General features: G+C 34.0%; 4 protein-coding genes across 4 annotated transcripts; 1 reads left to right on the top strand and 3 right to left on the bottom strand.

The window, feature by feature from the left end:
• Positions 1-587: 587 nt before the first annotated feature.
• On the bottom strand, positions 588-2595 carry LOC136798972 (histone-lysine N-methyltransferase SETMAR-like). Its single transcript, XM_067055657.1, has 3 exons — positions 2557-2595; positions 1888-2047; positions 588-1516 (listed from the first exon to the last, which is right to left on the bottom strand). The coding sequence occupies exons 1-3, from the start codon at positions 2593-2595 to the stop codon at positions 957-959; spliced, it is 759 nt and encodes a 252-aa protein (XP_066911758.1). The 3' UTR covers positions 588-956.
• A 283-nt stretch (positions 2596-2878) lies between these two features.
• On the bottom strand, positions 2879-9072 carry LOC136798898 (endonuclease 8-like 1). Its single transcript, XM_067055563.1, has 8 exons — positions 8386-9072; positions 7762-7959; positions 7506-7590; positions 6824-6890; positions 4938-5065; positions 4577-4604; positions 4088-4125; positions 2879-3636 (listed from the first exon to the last, which is right to left on the bottom strand). Exons 1-8 carry the CDS (start codon positions 8787-8789, stop codon positions 3268-3270), a joined length of 1317 nt encoding a protein of 438 aa, XP_066911664.1. The 5' UTR covers positions 8790-9072; the 3' UTR covers positions 2879-3267.
• Positions 9073-9118: 46 nt separating this feature from the next.
• On the bottom strand, positions 9119-17138 carry LOC136798899 (COMM domain-containing protein 7-like). Its single transcript, XM_067055564.1, has 2 exons — positions 16747-17138; positions 9119-10015 (listed from the first exon to the last, which is right to left on the bottom strand). The coding sequence occupies exons 1-2, from the start codon at positions 17027-17029 to the stop codon at positions 9708-9710; spliced, it is 591 nt and encodes a 196-aa protein (XP_066911665.1). The 5' UTR covers positions 17030-17138; the 3' UTR covers positions 9119-9707.
• Positions 17139-19361: 2223 nt separating this feature from the next.
• LOC136798973 (outer membrane lipoprotein Blc-like) lies at positions 19362-22670 on the top strand. The gene is made up of 6 exons (XM_067055658.1): positions 19362-19371; positions 20101-20157; positions 20884-20896; positions 21276-21337; positions 21829-22005; positions 22322-22670. Exons 1-6 carry the CDS (start codon positions 19362-19364, stop codon positions 22591-22593), a joined length of 591 nt encoding a protein of 196 aa, XP_066911759.1. The 3' UTR covers positions 22594-22670.
• The last annotated feature ends 1333 nt before the right edge of the window (positions 22671-24003 follow it).

Raw genomic sequence — 24003 nt, forward strand, 5'->3', positions numbered from 1 at the left:
CAATAGAGTAAAGTACGTAGGAAACATGCGAAGCAGTGCAACGCTCGTTAAAAACAATGAAATCACAATATTACGAATCTCTTATATTGGAAGTGAAACAGGACTTTGGATCTACATAATAGGTTTCAACAAGATTTATCAACACTTTTTCTTTGAAAGAAATAATTAGATATTTCACAATCTTTCACAATTCTGGTCACTTACATATAACACACTAGTCAGTTTAAATCAGTTAGTCTGATATGAAACGGGAGCACTTTATGTAAAAATAAAATCTTTAACTTTGAATTGACAGATTGCTAAAATAAGTCATTTTCATGGACTGGCCGTATGATTGGCATACTGTGTTATATTGTTCTCAAAGTCATTTACACTTGCAAGATATGTTCCAAAACTGAAACATTTTCGCATTATTTCAAGTAATCTGCTCAAATTTTTTTTCAAAGTTCAGACTCAAAAGAATGCACGGATACTGTTACTTCATTTTTCTCTTTTTTAAAGGAAAAAAAATTGTACTTATATTACCCTCCAAAGAAATGATAGCCAATCAAATGATGGTTGAATGAATCAGGTTTTTTTGAATTGTCTCATGGTGAGAGTATCACCGATGGAAAACTTCTATTTAACATTGTAACTGTTGCTTTTTATGCATCTTATTTTTTTTAACCATTGGTATTACCGTTAATCATAGTGGAAAAGACCTTTCCGTTCCAACAGTCAGTCAGTAGATAGCAAAAGTAAGGTACGTAAAACTGCCATATTTTTATATTACAGTAGAGTCTCTGTAACTCGACCCTCTATAACTCGATTGTCTCCTTAACTTGAAGTTTTCTCGTCCCTTCAGTTAACAATGCTTTATAAACCTTACTCGACATAACTCGAAATTTCCTTAACTCGAACAAATTTGGGTTCCCCGCGCGTGATCGAGTTATGGAGACTCAACTGTATACTCAGCTCTACTTCACGGTAATAGATGCACTGAAGGGAAGGAAACCTTTACAACACTTTGCGCCACAAAAACACTTCTTTAACTTTTGCCCATCTCGTGTGTCCACATTACCATATGAAAACGCTAGCTCTGTATCTTCCACAATATCCTTTGCAGCAAATAAAGCAAAATTTGGCTCAATTTGGTTAACACGTATTGGTACCAGGATGAGATTAGGCTCACAAGAATGATTGATAAAACGAGCTAGGTTCCCAGTCTTGGTCGCATCTACGAAATAAGAGAATTGTGAATCCCCGTAATGTTCCAATAGTGCATAAATGTAACATGATGCATTCTGTTCGTGGAGAAGGAGGAGAAGGTTAGCAGCTTCAACTTTACTGATCCGCTCTCCTATATATTCAATGACAAATTTCCCTTTTGGGATGAATTCTTGAGTTATTAATCCATATCCTTTGTTGGTGGTTCCTGTTACTTTGAATTTAATATTTGATCCTTTTTGGACAACTCGGTTACGGCAGTTTTGACCACATTCACAACATTGGTTGCATTCATAAAGTGGTTCTGAAACTAAAATGAATAGTACCCAAAATGAAATAAAAATTCAAGAAATGAAAATCATACAACTAACCTATGATTGCTTTATACTTTGTATCATACAGTGGAGAAAGACGACATGCACTCAATATAAACTGTAAATTGTCTGAGTGTATATTTATTTCTAAAGATTTTATTACAGGATAGTATTACTACATACATATAGCCTTTTTCTGACATCTATTGTTTGAATGTGCTAATAAATAAATTGGTATCACAACTGCATAAAATGAAAAGCAAGAAGCCAAGAGGTATAAATTGTAAATCTAAAAGGTTAGGGTATAAAGTCTACACTAATATTGAAAAAAAAACATTTTAAAAAGTCTTTAAATGACAAACTATACCCTCGTCGACATCTAGTATTCCTTTTTCATCATAAAAACATCTGTGTTGAGCAAGGCAAATACATAAATCATCATCATTGCATGAATTTTCACAACAACAACCAAATTCTAATGCACCATTGGATGTAAAAGATGGTGAATTGCAACATTTGTCGATCAGCTGTAATGAAGAAAATAAAAAAATAAGTACCTTAAGGGAAAGAATTTTTGAACGGGAAGAAATTTTGGCGGAATTTAATTTCGCGGTTGAGGAATTTTTTTATTTAAAATAATGGCCTATTTTGCCCTGTAAAAAGACAAACTTTAAGAGGTGATTCTTTTAATCTTGAGAATATTCGTGTTTTACGGAATTTAATTTCACAGTTTTGTCAAGAAAACCACGAAATTAAATTCCACAGAATTTTGTTCCGTGAAAATCTGAAATTGCTTTTCTCTTGTCTTTGTACTAGAGATGAAATTGTTTTTGAACGATGTACTTACTTATAGGAAGTGTTTCAATGATTTTTTGGCTGTGATCTTCCTAATTAGATATTCAGAATATTTGGTAGGATTCTGAAGTATTGTGTTTGCAAAAGCAAAATTGGTGATAAATATTTGATATGAGTTTTGAAGAACGAGCTGAGGAAAAACCACAAGACAAACTAAAGTATAGAAAAACTAGACTCATACCTTAAAATCTTCTCCAGTAGTGCATAGAGAATCGGCCATGCAATATATATATTCAATTATATTTTAATAATATTCTTAATGCTCTATAATAAAAAGGAAAACATCGAAAAGAAGAAATTGTAATGCACAGAACTATAAATTTAGTAGCATTATCAATTATATCTTAATAATGTTATTAATGCTCTGGAATAAAGAGGAAAATGCCAACAAGGTCAAATTTAAATACTTATTACTATATTCAAATACTCAGAACAATAAATTTAGTAACATAGCTTTGCATGATGGAGAAAACAAAATATCAATAAAATAGGGAAAAACATGCTAATAATCAGTTATCACTTTCATTTTTAGGGCAACCTCTACCTTACAAGAAAAATATAAACAAAAACTAATAGAAACAGTACCCAAGCTATACAGTTTAAAAAATATTATGATACAAAATGTTAGGCTTTTTGAAAGTGTTGGTCTTAAAAAATACTATAATACAACATAACCATCAATCCTTAGCACAGGTTACCAGGATTCCCAGTTTTACCAAGGTTTACCATGTTTGTATGAGATCAAAATATGCCTGTTGTGATTCAATAAATATCGTTTAGCCTTTCAAAAATGAGCTGATAGGAAATAAATGTGTAACATCATGACGCACCTTTATATATTTTTGGCATAAAATGACCGCCAGAATGGTTACAAAGATTGTCCCCTGAAATTTCATTTCTTCAATCTAGAGCTTCTTCGTAAATGACTATCATCAATTTTAATTACTTTTTCATCTTTCACTTCAACATCTGCAGCCTCAATCTTGCCTCTTTCGTGCTTAATAGATCTCTTGCGGTTCCCAGGCCCTTTTTTCTTAGTACTTTTTAAAGATGTGGGGGTCTTGCTGGAATCTTTGTTATCACACTCTTCGACAAGATCTGCATTTTCTTCCTTCTTAATATTACCTTTCTTACGTCCATGTGCAAGCTTTTTCTTTGGCTGGACATGACCTTTTGTCAAGGACCTTTTACTCTCGGCCTTTTTCTTAGTGTTTTTCTTGCTCTTTTCTTTTGTCTTCTTTTTATTGTCTTCTGTAGGCACCTATCAAGTATGAAAATAGTGAAAAACAATTCAAAGTGCTTAGATCAACTCTGATGTTGTTTATATCATAGTCTGTTTCTTTTTGAAGCAAGCCACCGTTTTTTTTCTTTTCACTCACCGTATTCCTTTACACACTACATAGGCTAAAAGGGCTTACAAAATTCCTGTGGAAGTGTATCCAGTATTAAAGTCGACTTGTCAGCCATGTTGTCTTTTGTTTTACATCACATTCTCAAACGTTTCAATTTAAAAACATTTGAATCCCACTTTTGACAACAAGTAAAGAAACATGGTAGACTAATCAGCTCAAGAAAGCTTTACACACCTCCTATTATAAAGGGAAAATGAAGCCCAATCTAGTCAAGTAGTCAGAGATCAGTGCTTTTCCTTAACACATAAGCAACACATATTCTGATCATTTATAATTACAAGTATGCAATATTGAACTTACTATAACCTTTGCATTATGTCTAGCTTTGGCTTTCTCCCCTAAAAAGAGATCAAGTAGATAATAATTATCTTCTCATACAATGAGAAACAGTTAAGATGAGACCTAGATTTTTTTAATTTCAAAAAATGCGAGCCATTTGCGAGTCATTCCTTTTAGTAAAAATCAATAAGACTTTTTTAAATTCATTTCAGAAAAGTCCGTAGAAAAAGTCATGGTTTGTTTCCTCTATATTGTTTATAACCTAAACTTGCATTGCCGATTTAGTTTGATTTAATTTAGAATCAAAATGTGATTAAATTTTGAGCCAAACCCAAGAGGAGTGTTTTTATTTGGTAACGATCCAAAACTGAGCAAATCCACTTTTATCTTTTGTTATTGACAAAGGAAAAATCTAATTAAAGGTTAAAGCAATAAGCTTCAAGACCAGGGTTTTTTGTACTGATTATGATTTTAGGGCAAATGCTAAAAAGCACCATAAAATATCTTTACCTGTCGGAACTAAAGGTCCTGGTTCACCCTAAAAAAGAAAACATACAAAAAATACATAAATTGAAAATAATGTTAACTTGCAATTAAATTTCTGAGAATCTGCAAAACGTTAATGGTAAAACTCAAGATGAAGCAGCTTCATCTCTTCCAGGCGAAACTCTAGAATACAATACACTCCTATATTTAAAGTACAGTAGACCAGTAATATTGAAATTCTACGCCTTTGGAAACTAAATTCTGATGTATAAACTCAATCATCTTGAAGAAGATGTGATGCCAAAATATTGACATAAGAGGTGTTGTTCTTTTCGACTGGTAAATTATCTTTAATCGAAATACAAGAGCTACTAAAAGGTATCACCTGAAACCACATTGTTCTTCCATCATGGTCTACAAGGTTGTTCATGTCCTTGTTATAATAACACTGTAACCAGTTTTCGAAAAGTGAATAATCTGAATCCTTTTCTGATTTATCATAGCCTCCACCTTCTATGAGAAAAATAACAACATAAACGATTATCAACTTTTTTCAATAAACTTATACTTTTAGTTTGAAAACTTTTTACAAAAATTGCATATTCAGATCGGTTTTAATGGAATTTGCCTAATATATTATAACTGTCGAACGTGCTAACCGCACTGGCTCAACTTCAGTATCTTTGAAATCATTCGTAGGCCCAATTGTAAACTTAATGGCTTAAGAAAAATTATAGCATTTTGGGTTTTAGCCTCGTTTAGGCGAAAAACTCGTCCCCAGGCCCCAAAAATCAAAATTTTGAAAAAATGAAAAAAACACCCCCAGGGATTTGCCCAAGGATCAAGTGTGCAAAACTTCAGCCAAATCGGACCATTTTTTAAGTCTCCAGCCTGCCCCAAAGTTTTAGCCTCGTTTTGGCGAAAAACTCGTCCCCAGGCCCCAAAAATCAAAATTTTGAAAAAATGAAAAAAAACACCCCCAGGGATTTGCCCAAGGATCAAGTGTGCAAAATTTCAGCCAAATCGGACCATTTTTTAAGTCTCCAGCCTGCCCCAAAGTTTTAGCCTCGTTTTGGCGAAAAACTCGTCCCCAGGCCCCAAAAATTAAAATTTTGAAAAAATGAAAAAATCACCCCCAGGGATTTGCCCAAGGATCAAGTGTGCAAAATTTCAGCCAAATCAGACCATTTTTGAAGTCTCCAGCCTGCCCCAAAGTTTTAGCCTCGTTTTGGCGAAAAACTCGTCCCCAGGCCCCAAAAATCAAAATTTTGAAAAAATGAAAAAAACACCCCCAGGGATTTGCCCAAGGATCAAGTGTGCAAAATTTCAGCCAAATCGGACCATTTTTTAAGTCTCCAGCCTGCCCCAAAGTTTTGGTGACAGACACACACACACACACACACACAGACATTCTCAGATTCTAGCTCAACTGAAGTTGAGAATAGGAGGCTTACTAATTTAAAATAATGTACTAAGCAACTGAATGAGAGAGAGAAGGTGAAGATACAGAAAAGGGGGCTAAGGATTTTCTATACTCTATCAACTATCCTATAACTGTAATTGATTATGATGCCCAGGGGGGGGGGGCACTCAAGGCAAATGACCTACCATACGTGCAGCCCTTAAGGGTCATTTTTCCAAGCTTCATAAAGGGTTGAAATGAGCAAAGATAAGAAAAAGTGCACTTTAATAAGGATGTAAAATCTGGCTAATCTGACCATATTTTGCCTTAAAATGGTCAAAAGATAAAAAAAATACACCTTAAGGGTAAATTTTTGTCCGAATTTCCTAAAATCTTTGTCCGAAATTCCTCAAAGGTTCCAACTTCAAACGCCTAATCTTGGTCCGCAGTTACAGTCGTTTTTTAATCGAGTGCTGTCCCCCAGGGCTATGAAACTAGCAGTGGCGTGGTGGGAAAATGTCTCTGGGGTGGCCAAGGCAAATATGGCGCCCTTTTTAAAGATTTTTTGTTTTTGGCGCCCCTCTCTATACGCTCATTATGAACACAAAAAAGGGAGTGAGCGAGCGAAGCGAGCCAGAAAATTTTGAGGTGATGAGGGGCGCCATTTTTGTTTTTTCATTTGTCAATCTTTCGATATGGGCGCCTGAAAAATCCTTCTTGGCGTTCCTTATTTTTGGGTGCCCCTTCTCAAAAGGGCTCCGCTGAGGGGGCCTGGCCCCCCTGGCCCCCCCTGCCACCACGCCACTGGATACTAGTATAACAACTTCAGTAAAGTCAAACGAGAAGCAATGTTACTCGTTAGTTCTTACCAAGCACCATCACCTCAAACGGAACTAATGAACAATATTCTAAAATGTCAAAATCACCATCATTTCCCTGAAGAAAAAATGAAATGTTAATATAAATCAAAAAAAAAAATTAAAATTCAGGTTAGAGCTAAAAGCTTTCTTTACTTTTAACCCTTTTTTTAGTCCGAAGGATTTATTAAAATCAACCTTGTTAGAGAGAGATTTTTTGCGTTTCATATTTTGCCTGACATTTGATAGAAGATTGCTATTGATAAGCAATCTTTTGTATGGCAAAACTACTCTTTTTTGAATTGAAATCATTCCCAGCCTTTCAAGGTAGAAACATAAAGCAGTGAAAAATACACTCCCTGTCCGGCAAGAAGCAAAGAAGGTGCTTTGGACTGAAAAAGTTAAACTGGAATAAACAAATTACGATAATCGCTTATCAAGAATAGAACAATAACATATATAACAACATGGGCCCCGTCAACGGGGGGGCCGGGGGGTCCATGGCCCCCCACTTTTTGGTAGACTATGTCATACGTTTTTAAGAGTTACTATTTTAAGCTGGTTTGAGACCAAATCAGACCACACAAACCGAAAAATTTTCGTCGCCCAACCATGGTGGGCGACATTTTTTTCCAAAATATTGGCCCCCTCACTCAAAATGGCTCGCCGGGGCCCATGAACAAAAAAACTCAACCTTTGCTTTTCTCTTTGGTTCTTCCTTTTCAATTGCCAAGTTTTCAAATACATCAAATGATTTTGTAAACGGAGGTATCTTACATCTATAATAATCAACAAAATTAATGGGATTAATTAATTTATGGGAAAAATTTAATAACCACATTCTTTTTCACGTGGTTCAACAAATCTTAAACCAAACCAAAAAAAGGTAACAGCTATTATAATCAGAAATCTTATTGCCCTAGCAAATTTCTTGATTTAAAATGTTTCACCTGTATAAGATTTCTGCTCTCAAATAATTCCCAATGCCATTGAAATATTTTTGATTATGTAATAGCTCACAGATAGATTTTTGAAATATTCGGTTTTTGATGTTGTTGAGGACATTTTTTCGAAAGTCAATGTATTCATAAACTGGGTCAGGTCCTCTGTCTGCTGAAAAAGTATCTGTTAATTTCCATTTCCCAAATCTAAGATGAAAGGGAAAAAAGTCACTAAAAAATTACTCTTTTAAGCTTTTTTCACATGCACGTAAAATTTTACTTTAGACCTTAGGGTAAATCGTTTGTAAGGCTGTCTTTTGGGAATTTCCCCGACATTATGTAGAGTTTTTGTTATTAAGAGGGTCTTACGTGACTTTTCCTTCCGTTCAAAACTTTTTGAACGTAAGCAAACTCTACATAAGGCCTTAAAACACTACGTTAGCTTAGGGAAATTCCCCACTATTCAAGGTCTTAAGTAAAATTTGACGTACATGTGAAAAAGGCTTTAGTAAGAAACTTTATAAAGCTATTTACAAAATTATTTGAGAATTAATTAGACTTTCTTCCTGTAAATTGTATTACTTTAGTAAGGCCGGAATTTTACAAATATCAGTAAAAATTAATATTATTTACCTGCGAACATCTTCAAATGAAAGAACCATTCCATCAATACTGAAAAAGCGTAAATGTGAATGCTTGGGTAGATTATCTGCATCAGTAAACCTAAAGCAGCCAGACATTCCAAATCGAAAAACAATGCTGAAATGTTCTGATTTATTTTCAACTGGTTCAAGTTTCACAATTCCTTTTTTCTTTATGGACTGTTGTTTCTTCTCATCTAATGTTAGATTTGTAACCGTAACCATCACTTCTTTTCCACGTGCTTTTGCTGATACTGTGTAAGTCTCATATTGACAATCAATTTCAGGATTACGATGATTGACTTCAGATTTTACTATCTTCCCAGTGAAAGATCTATCTTGACAATGTTTATTGATAAAAGCAGCTGCCTTGAAATGCTCAGGTCCTTCAGGCATTATGTTGTTCAATTTTCATAAAAAGCTTTAGAGAATTTAATAGCAATGTGTACAGTATAGAGTCTGTAACAGAAACTTAAAATTGCAAAAAATGGAGGAAGAACTGATACGGCGAATGTGGTGTTTCCTCATAACAAAAGCTATTTTAGGGATGTGTGTAGTGTATATTGATAGTAAAAATTTGGAAAATTCCATCATATTTCAAATACTAGTTTTAAGGTGGAAACAGCTAAAAAATAACTGACTTTATTTGCAACACTGGATATTCCAACCAAATTCAAATGTTTATAGTGGTGTTTATAAATGTTAGTAGTGTTTCAAGTGTTGTATAGTGGTCATTACTATCATTCAAAACAAATGAGGGAACATCAGCATTTTTTAAACTCTTTTATTTATACGTCAATTTCAGTGTCGGTGTAATCTAGCCATATATCAAGTATATAGCATAATATATATAATATTATCAACTAAAAAATCATAAGAAATTTTTATCATATATTTACAAAGAACTTAAAGCCAGAAAAAAACAGAAAAAACAATTTCCAAATTACAATTTTTACTAATTTAGTTGAAAAATATCTTTGTGTAAGAATTCAGATGGATTCATATACCTGAGTTATTAATAAAGAATTAAATATTAAAAAAAAGTTTCCTCAACATTTTGCAAATTACCAAAAGAAAAACTTTGGACAGTTTTTATGTCAAAATAAACCAGGCCACACAGTAACTAAGTTGCAGTACTAATCAAAGAAGCTGGTATGGTAATGAGAAAGGTATTCTTATTTCCATCAAAAAAGAAAAACTGTTGATAAAATTGTAAAACTGCTAAGCTGGGTTCCACTGAAAAAAATAATGATTGTGAAAAATACAAAAGTAACATAGTATTATAACTCTATCTACATATAAATTACTTACCTTTTAACCAAGTAACTCTAAACTATTTTTTGCCTTTTGCATTTCATGGAGAAATTCATAAAATTGTGGTAGAGTCAGTTCTAAACAAACGTTTTCATTTTCTTTGTTTCCTTTGTCAATCACAAGTTTTAATTGAATGAAAGAGTGTCCGACTTGACCTTCATCTGATGTTGCGGCAGTTACTCCAAATTTCCAATCCATATCCACAAGTTGATTGATATTGAAAACTTGATTTGCCATTGATCGTGTGAGAACATTATTATATTGCTTCCATTTCTCAAGGATAATCTCCAATTTAGAAGCAGATAAGCCTTAATAAAAAACAATTTTATTTAACAATTAATTATGTTCTTAATTTTAGTTTTAAGTCTAAAAAGTTCTTAACATGTTTTTATTTTCAACATTTAGTGAGTATTGTCTGTCTTCCTAATAAAATAGATGGTTTAAGGTCCCCAAAGCCTTAAAATATTCTCAACTTGTTCTCAATCTTTTTTCCATTGAAGCCTTAAATTCTTTTTGGAGTCATTTACTAAAAGCAAATTTTTGGAGTCAAAGTGATATTGTGATAAGGTAAAGATCTAGAAAAATATGGTTCAGACTGCCTGAGAAAGTTTGTCAATAGTGGTTTGGGAGAACAAAACAAATATACTCTAAAACTATAAAGGGCACTTAGTAAAATAAAAGCCAGAGTATGATTCTTCAATGGAAATAAAAGTATAAAACAAGCATTAATTTGTCAGATGTAACAACCTGCCACAGTTCAAGAATTTGGGCAAGTTGAAAAAAGCCATGCCCCCAGAACACCTGCAAACTCCCTCACGGGTGAAAAAATTAATCTGTCAATCATTTTATTTTCTCAAGCAAAGAGTACACAAAGCAATTCTAGCTTCGCCATAGTGCTGTGGATCATCAGTATTCAATTATCATTTTATTATTTATTATATTCAATTATTTAATTTACCCTTTCTTTTCATCACTGGTACTTTTGCAAAAAAAAGGAAACATAGAAAAGTTGCATTTTTTACTGCTCTATTCACATACTGAATTCGAAAGATCTTATATATACGTGGAAATTTAATGAAAACTTCAAAAGACTAATTTTTGTCCTGCTATTCTAGGACTTTAGCCTAAGTGCTTGTGTGCAGCATTTGGTACAAAATCTAATATACCTTTCCCATAAATTTTGTATGAAGAGTTAGGGCTATACTGACAACAGTCTCTTGAATAACTAATTACTTCTAGCATAAATTTTGTTAAGGTTGCGATCACAAAAAACTTGTGCTGGCAGGTGTTGGCATCATTTTTGGGTAAAAAATATGAGTTGGTTGGTTGTTCAGTGAAAAAAGCTTGAAAAATGGATTTTCAAAATTTGGCAGAGATCAAATCTATCGGAAATTGAAAATAAATGGCTTGCTATTTTGTCGTGCTAATGTAGACGTATTGTTGGTACCAGGGCCTCATTGTGAAACCAGGGCCAAAAAAATTCTTATTTCTAGAAATAAGCTGGGTGATCTTTTTTTTGAGATGATCTTTGGTGATCTTGCAACTTTCCCACATAAAGACAGTTAGTAGAAGTACCTTGACTTTAAGCATGTTTTAAGTTCACAATTAACGTCTTTCTTTTTATTACGGAAACCAAATGGAAATGACTGAGAAAAAGTGATAAAAAAGTCAGCGCTCCGCGGTTGTGACGTAGTTTATGAAATTGTTAAAATAAAATGATTTAATTTTGAACAACTTTTTCCATGTCGTTTTTTTAAGCGTCTTTTTGTAGAAGAACTTCTTTTTATAAGGAATTTCATAACAGCCAATAATAATAATAAGGCAATCACAAATATCTTTGTTTCGTGTCGCCCGACCGACTCTCGAAAATTGAGTAGAATTGAGTCGGTGAGTCGATAAATTTGTCGGACTTTTTCTGTCAGTTAACTTTCCTTCGTTCAAAAATTTTATTATTGCCAATTTCTAGTGCATTCACAGAATTTTGACTTTGTTTATCATTACATGCGCCATTTTTGGGTCGGAGGTCACAGTGTTCAAAGTCCATAATTTTAAACCACCCATTCAGTTAGTCACACTAGCGTTCCACCGAAATGCGTATCAAAGATTAATGCTGGGAAAGTGCTATATCGTTTACCTGACTCTCAAGCAAAAAAATGTGCTGCAAAACCAGGGGGGGGGTCATGCAGTTATTATATAAACACTATGACAATTACTACCGTGGTGGTATATAAACCAAAATTTGGGAAAACAGTTACTCCACCAGTGGACTAACTGCAACATGGGTGGTGCCTAAGCCCAAAATTGTCGATTTTGGTAGGATATGGTGTACTAAGTGAGCACATTTTTCAATTTTTCACTTAAAATTTTAGGTTTTTAAAAAATCCGGAAGCAAAAAAATTCAAAACATTTTTTTCAAAAGTCAAAAAAAAATCACAAATTTTTTCTTCAATCAAGGCATGAAAGATATTTTAACAAACTTGGAAAATGATTGAGATATTTAAGAGCCATTTTTTTTAAAAATCTTCAGAATAAAGAAAGTCTGATACCTCGCCCTCTTAGATTTTGATGAAATTTTGACCAAATGATCTATCACACAAGAAAATGAGACTCTGAAAATTTCACCTTGATATCTCAAGTAGTTTTGAAGATACAGCGTCTCAAAGATAGGCTACTAAGCAAAAATTGACCCCTAAATATCATGAACTCTGGTGGGGAGCAGATTTTGAAAGCCAATGAATTTTTATTCAAGTACATTAGAAAGCTGATTTACAGTGGATTTCAAGAACTTTTTGTAGGGAATCAGAAAAAATCAAATTGAGTCTCCAAAATTTTCCCCGAAAATTTCTAGCACCTCCTGTAGAGGGCTTCAAACTTTGCGTAATCTGGGTTTGGAAGCACTTTTAGCTGGCTGCTGATGGTCCTTGGGACTTTTTTGAAGTAAACTTTAGACCTGGAGTGGTTTACTGGTGGGTTTTGGCCACAAAAATAACATTTTCAGGATTTCAATCTTTGCGTAACTGTCAAAAATGGCCGAAAAAATTGCTATTTTGGCAGACCTGGAGCAAAATTCAAGATGGCGTATCTTTTTAAGGCAACACCAAAATTTTTTGAAATTTTCAGCAAGGCTTCCTTAGTAGGTCTAGTTTATAGCCTCAAAAAAATCTCAATGGGCTTTTGAAGTCTCTTAAAGATATGATCGATTGAAAATTTGCTTAACTTCGTTGTTTTCTCCCTCTTAAAATGCTAAATCAGGCCCACTTAAGGGCTCTAACAGGATAATTTTTGTCAAAATATTGGTTGATCTTCTCTAGCCAACTAATCATTGGCATTAGGGGAACAACTGAAAAAGATTTCAGGTCATTTCCTTCAACAGATGACATTTTATGACAGTTTCTTTATTTTTAAGTACAGAATATGTAAAAAAATGAGACTGCCATCTGGCGTTTCCTACCATTCCAGGGCCTATATTTCCAGAAGAAAACTCAACCTTTCACAGTTTGGTGAATAATAATCTTAAATATAAGCAGGCTACTTCAACTAAATGGGTTTAACAGTACTTAATTCCTATTCAAAAATTTTTTAGACTCATTCAGAAATCCTACTTTGACAATAATTTGCGCTGTACCGCAAAATTTCTAAGTCCAAGTGTTGTGATTAGCTTTAGACTGTCCAATATTTCTTGTCCAGAAGATTTAAACTGCATTGTTTGCAGTATCTCATAAATTATCACCCTAGTAATGTTGCTTAGTTATTTAAGAATAAACAAGTAAGACTGTTAGTGTACACTATTATAGAGATATTGGACAGTCTAAAAGCTAATCATGACACTTGGACTTAGAAATTTTGCGGTAAAGCGCAAATTATTGTCAAAGTAGGATTTCTGAATGAGTCTAAAAAGTTTTTGAATAGGAATTAAGTACTGTTAAACCCATTTAGTTGAAGTAGCCTGCTTATATTTAAGATTATTATTCACCAAACTGTGAAAGGTTGAGTTTTCTTCTGGAAATATAGGCCCTGGAATGGTAGGAAACGCCAGATGGCAGTCTCATTTTTTTACATATTCTGTACTTAAAAATAAAGAAACTGTCATAAAATGTCATCTGTTGAAGGAAATGACCTGAAATCTTTTTCAGTTGTTCCCCTAATGCCAATGATTAGTTGGCTAGAGAAGATCAACCAATATTTTGACAAAAATTATCCTGTTAGAGCCCTTAAGTGGGCCTGATTTAGCATTTTAAGAGGGAGAAAACAACGAAGTTAAGCAAATTTTCAATCGATCATATCTTTAAGAGACTTCAAAAGTCCATTGAGATTTTTTTGAGGCTATAAACTAGACCTACTAAGGAAGCCTTGCTGAAAATTTCAAAAAATTTTGGTGTTGCCTTAAAAAGATACGCCATCTTGAATTTTGCTCCAGGTCTGCCAAAATAGCAATTTTTTCGGCCATTTTTGACAGTTACGCAAAGATGGAAATCCTGAAAATGTTATTTATGTGGCCAAAACCCACCAGTAAACCACTCCAGGTCAAAAGTTTACTTCAAAAAAGTCCCAAGGACCATCAGCAGCCAGCTAAAAGTGCTTCCAAACCCAGATTACGCAAAGTTTGAAGCCCTCTACAGGATGTGCTAGAGATTTTCGGGGAAAATTTTGGAGACTCAATTTGATTTTTTCTGATTCCCTACAAAAAGTTCTTGAAATCCACTGTAAATCAGCTGTCTAATGTACTTGAATAAAAATTCATTGGCTTTCAAAATCTGCTCCCCACCAGAGTTCATGATTTTTAGGGGTCAATTTTTGCTTAGTAGCCTATCTTTGAGACGCTGTATCTTCAAAACTACTTGAGATATCAAGGTGAAATTTTCAGGGTCTTATTTTCTTGTGTTATAGATCATTTGGTCTAAATTTCAGCAAAATCCAAGAGGGTGAGGTATCACACCCTGAAGACTCTTAAAAAAAATGGCTCTTAACTCTTGAACGGTCGTTAATAAGACGTACCCAGTAAAATGGTATCAAAAATGAGGAATTCAGTGAAAAAATTGCCATTTTTGGGGGTGGTATACACCTATTTTGAGGGTAAAATCAGTTAGTACACTTTGGAACAACTGCAAGGGTGGTGGTGTCTGTAGAAAATGTCCAAAATTGCAGTTACTCCACATAGTGTCAAGGAGTAACTGCAAGACCCCCCCCCCCTGGCAAAACATCTAAAGGGATTCATGAAAAAATAACCTGGCGCTTTTTAATGAAATTAACATTCTCAAAAACTATGAGAAATTGCCTAAACAGTGCGTCACAAACAGCGATATTTCGATCGCACGGAAGCGCTTCAAAAACACCAGCTTTTTTGGAGTTTTGTCTTGTTTACCCAAACGCTTCAATCTTGCGTAGGCTTAGGGGTCAAGACTAGAACCCCCAATACGAGACATTTGCCTGACCGAAAAAAAATAATCATCATCAATTTTGTTAATTGTCAGAATCGTTTACTCACTGGAAATACGCAACTTCCTGAAGTTTTGTTTTTTTTCGGTTATGCTTCATTTTAAAAATAACGAAGATGAAAAGTTACCATCAATCCAGCGAGTAAAAGAAAGTATTCCGACTAGTCTACGAAAAGTGCGCTTGCGCAGCAAATAAAATACCTTGCAAATTAATATATGCATAAAACCGACAAAATCATTTCTTTTGTCACCATCGATCCTGACTTGACAATGGAGAACCAAATTTGGCAATGCATAATTATTACGACCGGCTGAGAAAGTTTGCGTGACGCAAAAATTGCGTGATAAACGAAGCCCTAGAAAAACGCCCACTGAAAATTGAAATTAGGAATTTATTGAATATTTCACTAATGCAGACTAATGAAGTATCAAACTTTTTGTTTTTTGTAATTATTAAAATTCATAATTTTTAAATACTGTACTATTTTTTGAAAGTCAAAGGACAATTAAAGTGAATTTAAGCTGATTGGGTGGATATTGGGCAGACGGGCGTATTATTGCACGTTCCGAGATCGGAAATTAAAAGAGAGTAAAAGACGGGGGCGTCTTAGTATGTAATATTAATTCATTATTCTTTTATTTTTATTTTTGTGCAAATGAAAAATGAATTTTTGATTTTTTAATTAAGGAAATATAATATAATATATTATATTTGATTGTCAATGCCAAAAGATATTTCTTTACTTTACGAATAATCTGCTGTGTTTCTTTGCCACTTACCCCCGGATTGTTTTAGTAGGCACTTCGGTCACGTAAATAAAAACACGTGTATATGTTGAAGCCGACTGTGGACTGACCGAAATTGCAATTACATAAATTATTGTGGAAGTGAACGCTTTAGACAAATGTTTTGGAAATCAAAAAGACAACTTTTGTGAGAATGTTGAGTTTTGTTTATGTGGCTGTTTGTGACGCACTGCTAAAGTTTGAGTCATAGATAAAAAATTTGAGCCTAGCCAATCTTGAGAACTAATTTGAAGATCAACTTCCCAAGAAAAAGATCTACAGGGGAGACGGAATCCACCTAGATACGCGCACTACCGGATAGGCTATTTCCCAAAAATTTTGCCGGACCTCAAACACTGACCCATTTACATGTGCGGAATTGTTTTTACTTTAGGGTATATAAACAAGGCCTTAAAAATCGAAGCGCTGTCTTGGGAATTGAATGACAAATTTTGATTGGGTGATTTTGGCTGCTGCACGTTTCATTTTGTTTCAAACTTTCAAATTTTAATTATTATAATTCTCTTGCAAACTTGATTCAGGTAACTCTCATCCTTGTTTTGCAAATACATCCTGTAGATGACTGATGTTGTTGTTTTTTTTTGAAAGCTTGATTTCCTAGTGTGACTAACTGCCATTACACGCGGTTGTTTTGGCTGCTGGCTGGATGGCATTTTCCTCCAAGAATGCACTCCAAACATGGATGGAAAAATAGAAACCCGAAATTTTTTACGACCGACCGACTCACTTTTTAGACCCAACGAGGACGCGAAATGAAAATATTTGCGATTGCCGCTAATGATGATACAAAATCTTACCTAGCTTTTCAAGTTGATCATTGATAGAGTTACTTGAAACATTTTTCTTCAGTTTTTCCCTCAAATATGAGATCAGTAATTTTACTAGATTCTTAACAGCTCCAGCTGATGCCCCAGCATTCTCACAAAATATATGCAAATCATCCAAAAGTTTGGATGCGTCTTTCGGATTTAACAGAAAATCAAATACAAGTTGAATAAATTCATTAAACGACTCCTCTGGAAACCTATTTAAAATTTGAACCTCTGCAGAACTTATTGATGAAGTTGATACCTCTGTCATGTTTGCTAAAAAACATTCAACGTTAAATACTTTGCTGCCTTTTTTCGTGTCAGTGTGGTGCTTCCTTCTTCCAGTTTTTTTCCCTGAACAGGAGTGAAATATCGAAAGTAGTGCCCAATGCCCTTAAAATACACGGCTCTGATTAGTCAAAAATGAGCTAATCTATTGGTCCACAAGGTCCGTAAATGAAATCGAAAGTGACATTGGAAAACAAAATGGTGATTCAATTTCTTTCTTTTTTTTTCTGCTGCTAAAGTCCTGCTAATTGATATAAATTGTAGTGAATTAATCAGTTATATTTTCAGTTTAGCTACCGGGTGACCCACGAAAAAGTATAAGAGTTTGGAGGGTAACTGTGTCCGAAAAAATTGAATTTTACATAAATTCTTTTTTCGTGGTAAAGAGGAAAGACACGTGGAAAGACAAAAAATTTTGATGTATCATTTTTTAATTTTGGAAAAGTAGTTATCAAGATATGGAAGTTTAAAGTCAAAAGTCATTATAAAAACAGTCAAAAAACGTCAAAAAGACGGTATCAAATTTGTATAAAAACAAACATCTTTCCTTTGATCATTTGCTATTTCTTTGTCTTTTCGTTAAGAAAAAAAGGGCTAGGGCTCGTCGCTGTTAATGATAGGGGTCGTACTTTTCCAAATGAATAAATATGATTAAAAAAGAATTGTCAACCTTTGTTATCCTTCCGGTAAAAGAATTTAAAATATCTGAATATGCTTCTCACTCGATGTCTCTTTTTATTTGTTAATTGGCAATTGGTAATTACTGTAATTAATTTGATACTGTTTTTTTTTAATGTTTTTTGACCGTTTTTTATAATGACTTTTGACTTTATACCTCCATATCTCGATAACTACTTTTCAAAAATTTAAAAATGATACATTAAAATTTAAGTTTGTCTTTCCTCTTTACCACAAAAAGAGAATTTAGTTAAAATTCAATTTTTTTCAGACACAGTTACCTTCCAAACTCTTATACTTTTTCGTGGGTCACCCGGTATATGTTAAAATCCTTTTAACATGTACGTTTTATCCAGACTTTTTTTCTGTATAAGTTCTCCATTTGCCATTCACTGCACCATATAATATTTATCTTTCTTAACGTGCTCCATATATAAAATGAAAAATACACCCCATCATAGCATAGGCTGCTGCTCAATAACTTTTTCAAATTGGTGACTAACAACCAATGGGATTTGATAACGATTGATTGTTTCGATAATCGATAGGTAATCAACAATTCATCTATTGGTTATCCATTGGGCATTGTTTGGAAAAAGTTATCGGCCGTGTTAATTTAAAAGTGTGAGAGTCTGGATTTTTTACCTTTCAAAAACAAAGAGCAAAAGGTGCCTCTAAATCACGAAAAACTGAATTTTTTTTTCTTTAATTTGTGGAAGAGCCAAATTTTATATTTTTAGGTACTGGACTGGAAAGCTTAACCACATTTAAGAAAAGATGGTAAGTTTCCAAATATTCTAAACTGATTTGATATGAGTAACCTAAAAATACTATATTTATAATTTTGTTGAAATTGGCTCTTTCAGAAAATTTTGGTGGGGTGGAGGATCTCTTGATACTGTCTGGGGATCAATTTAAAATATACAAAGGTTGCCTTGTCCACTTGCTCTCTTTGGGGTAGTTTTTAATTTATAGGGGTCAACTGATGCTTATTCTGGGTTTACATGATTCCGACTGGGGTTCTAGGTCCCCCCCCCGCCAAATTTAGGTCCCCCCTGAGAACAAGGTCCCCCCAGCCTGATAAGATTTTAGGTCCCAGTATAGGGGAAAAATTTTATGGCATTCACAAAGCTCTATTTACATGTGTGTGCACTTTTAGAGAATGCAATAGAATGTCTTCATTTTTGCATTTTAAGGATCAGATCACACTTTGCATGAAAACATAAAGGTTTAGATAAATTAAAAACCAACAGTAAAGAAGAATATTTGGGAAGTGTTATTTAGCCCCCAGAGTTACATAAACTAATGCAGGTAGGCCCGTCTGTCGGGCCTGTCGGGAAAAACAAGCAGCTCCCACCTCTTATATGGCAAATTTTAGGTGTGGGGTGCGAGCCATGGTTTAGATCTGCTGTCAGAGGAGGAGGGTTTAAATTTCCAAAAAATGTTATATCTTCCACCACCACCATATTCAAATTCTTTCTGGCATATTAACCAGATAGGTACCCAATATTAACATTTTAATTTTTATGAATAAATTTTAAAGTCACCAGGTGAGTTGAATTATTTTATTTTAATTGTTTTGTTTTTAAGGTGGTTGAAACAGTAAAAGAACTTGACTTAGAAAAATACCTAGGGAGATGGCACGAGGTAAGCACTCATTTTCAAAGGTTTTCCATTATTATCCTCGCCAGTTACGGTATAATTCTAACTGTCTTCTTAATTTCCGAATGGATTCTTAAATTTGAATGTTGATGGAGATGTAGCCTACACTAGACGTCACCCGCGCTTTTTTCTACTTTTTCGAATGTTTTTTTAACCTGATAACAGCTGTTCATAATTTTCTTACGCGCACGGTAAACCTCTAAAGTGGGGGGCGTACGATCTTACGGTACTCGGGATAAGGCCTAATTTAGGGCCGGGAAGCGGTAAAAACGATAAAAAGTGTTCGGGAAACGGTATTTTGCAAGAGTCACGGTGACGGTAAAACACCTGTTTTTCGTCCGGGATGGGGTAATTCTTATAAAAAACAACGGTAATTTGGTAAAAGCCATACGTAGACGGTACATAAAATTTTCGGACTATTAAAAAAGGTTGTCACAGGAGACAGCGTAGGTAAAAAAATCTTACACCATTTCATAAAAAATCCTTTTTTGAAACGTTAATGCAAATGTGCACGGCGCTTTTTGGCCGAGATGGCGGTAATTCAAAACCTCATACGCCCCCCACTCTAAAGGCGCTTGAAAATTATACATCTGAGGAAAATAGTCCTCCCGCGGAAAATTTTACAATAAGAATCTTGTTGTGCGCCAGAAAGTCAAAAACTGATATGGCGCCCTATTCATAAACACAATCACGCAACTTTGTTTTCATCCTCAGTCCTTTTAGTAGACGAACGCGGTCCTTACGATTTCGAGATTGCATATTCGTCAGATTGTATGTTTTCACCCATCCCTTTAGAGCTTCAGCGTGGCGGGCAGAAAACAACCACAATCTGATCTCGGGTTAAGGTTTTTGGGCTCTAAACATTCGATTTTTTGACGTCACTTTTAACTTTCGAAGCTCCTACAGTAGCGAAAAAATCGAATTTGTGTCAAAGCACTATTTTTCGAAAATCATCAAAGTTAACCTCACTAAGAAACGGAATGAAAAATCCTTGGTTTTTGGTGAGGTGCTCGCTCATGAAGATGACGATGATGGATAAGTGGATAAATTTTAGTGTGTACTAATTTTCGCGAGACGCAAATTTAAAGATTTCGCGTGGATTAAATTTCGCGAAAATGGCCTTCTTTATTAAATTTCGCGACTATATAAATTGTAACTAGGTAGAAAAGTGATGTGTGATTTTTAATCGAACAAAGGCAGTCAAAGTCAATCAAAAGATTTTAAAGAACTTCAAAGAAAGTACTTTTAGGAGGTTACTAGAGTTTATAATTGAAATGAAGAGTTGAAAATTATGAAAAATGAAAATGAAAAAGTGTCTCAGAGGGGTAAAAAACTTTAAATTAGTGAATGATTCCCTGAAAGGGTCCTCAAATTTCGAAATATCAAACATTGAGATTTTCGAACTTTGGCACAGACATACCCACCGCCTGAAAAACCTAATACCCTGCCAGATGTATTATTAATTTCAAAAACTCGAATTTCTTTTTTAAATCACAGATGTACCTTATTGGTATATATTTTCGCGTGTTACAAATTTTCGCGAATCGCGAAAATTTTTCGAAAAAACGTGTTTCGCGTGTATTAAATTTCGCGATTGCTGACTTCTGGAAAATTTTCGCGTGTATTAAATTTCGCGATTCGCTAAACTAGGTATTTTCAGAAAGTGGGAATATAAAGCAAGAAAAAGACTGATTTTGCTTGAAACACAACGTTTTTGATGTAAAAATACTAACAAAATACTAATAAAATTTTTTCGCGTGTATTTAATTTCGCGATTTTGTAATTTTGAAAAATTTAAACAGTATTAAATTTCGCGAAAATTGACCAAAAAACTCGCGAAATTAAGTACCCGCGAAAATTTGTAACACGCGAAAATATATACCAATAAGGTATTCGAGTTTGATTCAAAGACAAACATTTCAAAGAAATCTTTGCTGTACTACTGCAACATGTAAGGCTAATCATATTCTTAGCAATTCTCGGATATTATTTCAAAAGTTATTTACAAACTATTTCTTGAATACTTTAGGCGTACAAACTTTCGCGAGCAGAAACTTTTGCGAGGACGAAAAATCGCGAAATTCACGACATTTACTTTCGCGAATTTAACGGAAAAATATTTTTCGCGAGCATTTAAACTTTCGCGAATCAAGACGTAAATTGTGAATTTTATTACAGATTTTCTATTTCGTCAAGAATTTTTCGCGAGCATAAACTTTCGCGAATGGCCCTTCCTAGAATTTTTAAAGACATTTACTTTCGCGAAAAGGGCCAAAATTCGTGAAAATCGCGAAAGTTTCTGCTCGCGAAAGTTTCTACGCCTAAAGTAGATGCGGTCAGATAGTTTCTGAAAGTATCCATGTCTGTAAGAGGGGCCATTTCTTGAATATCTATCAGATTTTTGCAGATCAATAAAATTTTTAATCGATTCTTATTTTACAGATACATTAAGAGATGACAAATCCATCAGTGTCTTAAATGCTGGTTGTAAAACTAATTCTGCAGGAGAAGTTGGTGAATTAAAAAGTGCAAATGGTGTAGCAGTATTTGATCCAGAAAAACCTGGTCAATTGACAGTAGGTTTCAGAACGCCGCCAAAAGACAACAATAACCCCAATTGTAAGTACTTGTGCAGGTGTCTGGAAAATTCCCTAAAATTCCCCTCTTTTGTATTCCCACTTGGAAAATAGACCTTTTGCTAGTTAGGATGTCCTGTTGAATAATTAAAAACTCCAGCACTAAAACAATGATAAGAAAAATTACCTTAAGGGAAGAAATTTTCACTGAATTCAATATCGCCGTTTTTTGACAAATCCTAACTAGCAAAAGCCTTATTTTCCCTGGTGAATTCCCACCCCATATATTTTTGCTCGAAATTTGCTTAGACATTGTATTTTATTTATCAAATCGGTTTTTTATCTCTCCCTCCATCCAGATAACGTTATCAAACTAGGACCAAAAACGCATGGTGAAGAAAACCTATACGAATATTCCGTTATATCAACACCAAGTAAAGCATTAATGTGGGTGTTAGCTCGTGATCCCAAAACATTCAAAGAAAAGTATGATAAAGAGGTACGTGAGTTTCTTGATGCTAATGGATTTAATTGGTTTTGGAATCGACCACGTGAAACGTATCAAGGTGACAACTGTAAATATCCACCAATGCCGAATGAGGAAACAAACACACCGAATGATTCTACATAAAACTTGAACATACGAGACTTGAATTTTAATTTTAATTTGATTTTTTTATATAAGAATAATTGAATAATTTTATAATACTGAACTTTTCGTTTGATTAAAAAATGAATGATTACAATGAGAACCCAATAACAATAACAATACCATTTACAAGATTAGATTTCTGGCATAGAATACACCGCCCCCTGACCCCTGAGCTTGGGGGGGGGGGCTAAATCTTATTTTCTTGTTTGGGGCTATTTTTTTTAATGGTAGGCTACCTCGATAGGGGGCTATGTTTTGAGTAATCGAACTGGGGGCTGAGCTGATTATTCATATACTGTAACTTTTCATTTTTTCATGTTTTTTAAGTCTTGCCGAAATACATTGTCTCAAAATTTAGATGAACTTATTTGTTTTGTTTTTTTACGCCCCGATTAATCGAATCATCGTCATCATCAGGAATACAAATTAAGTACAAATACAAGTAAAAATGATTGGTACTATAATAAAAGAAGTCTCGAAGCTTCACTTCCTCTGGAATTTTGAATCATAACATTTTAATCATATTTAGTAATTTTTTACAAGAAAAAAATTGTTTTTGGTGTTTTTGACGTTGTCGGTTTCGTCGGGTTTTCGAAAAAATGAATGAGTTTCACAATTGCCGACAAAATTCGTGGAGCTATTAACAGCGCTGTTGACGAACATTTCACCAACACATTACTAAAAGCTTCTCTCGATTCTCTATTTTCACAACCGATGATACAACCTAACGAGTTAACAAAAATAAACAATACTCTTAAACACAAAGCAAATGGTCCTTATAGTATGCCTACTAAAATATTAAAAACTGTATTAGCTGAGGTATCTGAAGTCCTCTCAGAGCTTTTCAATATTTCACTACAAAAAGGTAAATTTTTTACTCCTCTCAAGAAAGCTTAAGTAATTCCAATCTTTGAATCTAAGGGATCCAGTCCAATATCTCTAATATCAAACATCGATAAATTTTTTGAAAAACTTATCAAGTCTCGATTTAATAACCTTCCGTGATAACAATAAAATTATTTTCAAAAGTCAATTTGGTTTTCGAAATAAATATTCTTCAACTCACGCACTGGTAAATCTAACTGAATTTAATACGATCTAAAAGAGACAAATGTTCTACTCTTACGGAGTATTCATCGACTTACAAAAAGCTTTCGACACTGGCGATTATGAAATTATACTCTCTAAACTACACTCATTTTGTTTTATAAGCATAACGTTTATAAGCATACTGAAGCTCAAATTTCCAGAAAAATTAAGCATATGCTAAGCATACCTTGAGGCTCTTTAGGCTTTTTAGAATCATAATTTCCAAAACTTCAGAAAATAACAGAAGAATGAAGAAGAGAATTACAAACAAAATTGGTGATTTTATTTTTGTTTAATCTC

Source organism: Clytia hemisphaerica, unplaced genomic scaffold (assembly GCF_902728285.1).
Source record: "Clytia hemisphaerica strain Z4C2 unplaced genomic scaffold, Clytia hemisphaerica genome assembly, whole genome shotgun sequence".
Taxonomy (NCBI): Eukaryota; Metazoa; Cnidaria; class Hydrozoa; order Leptothecata; family Clytiidae; genus Clytia; species Clytia hemisphaerica.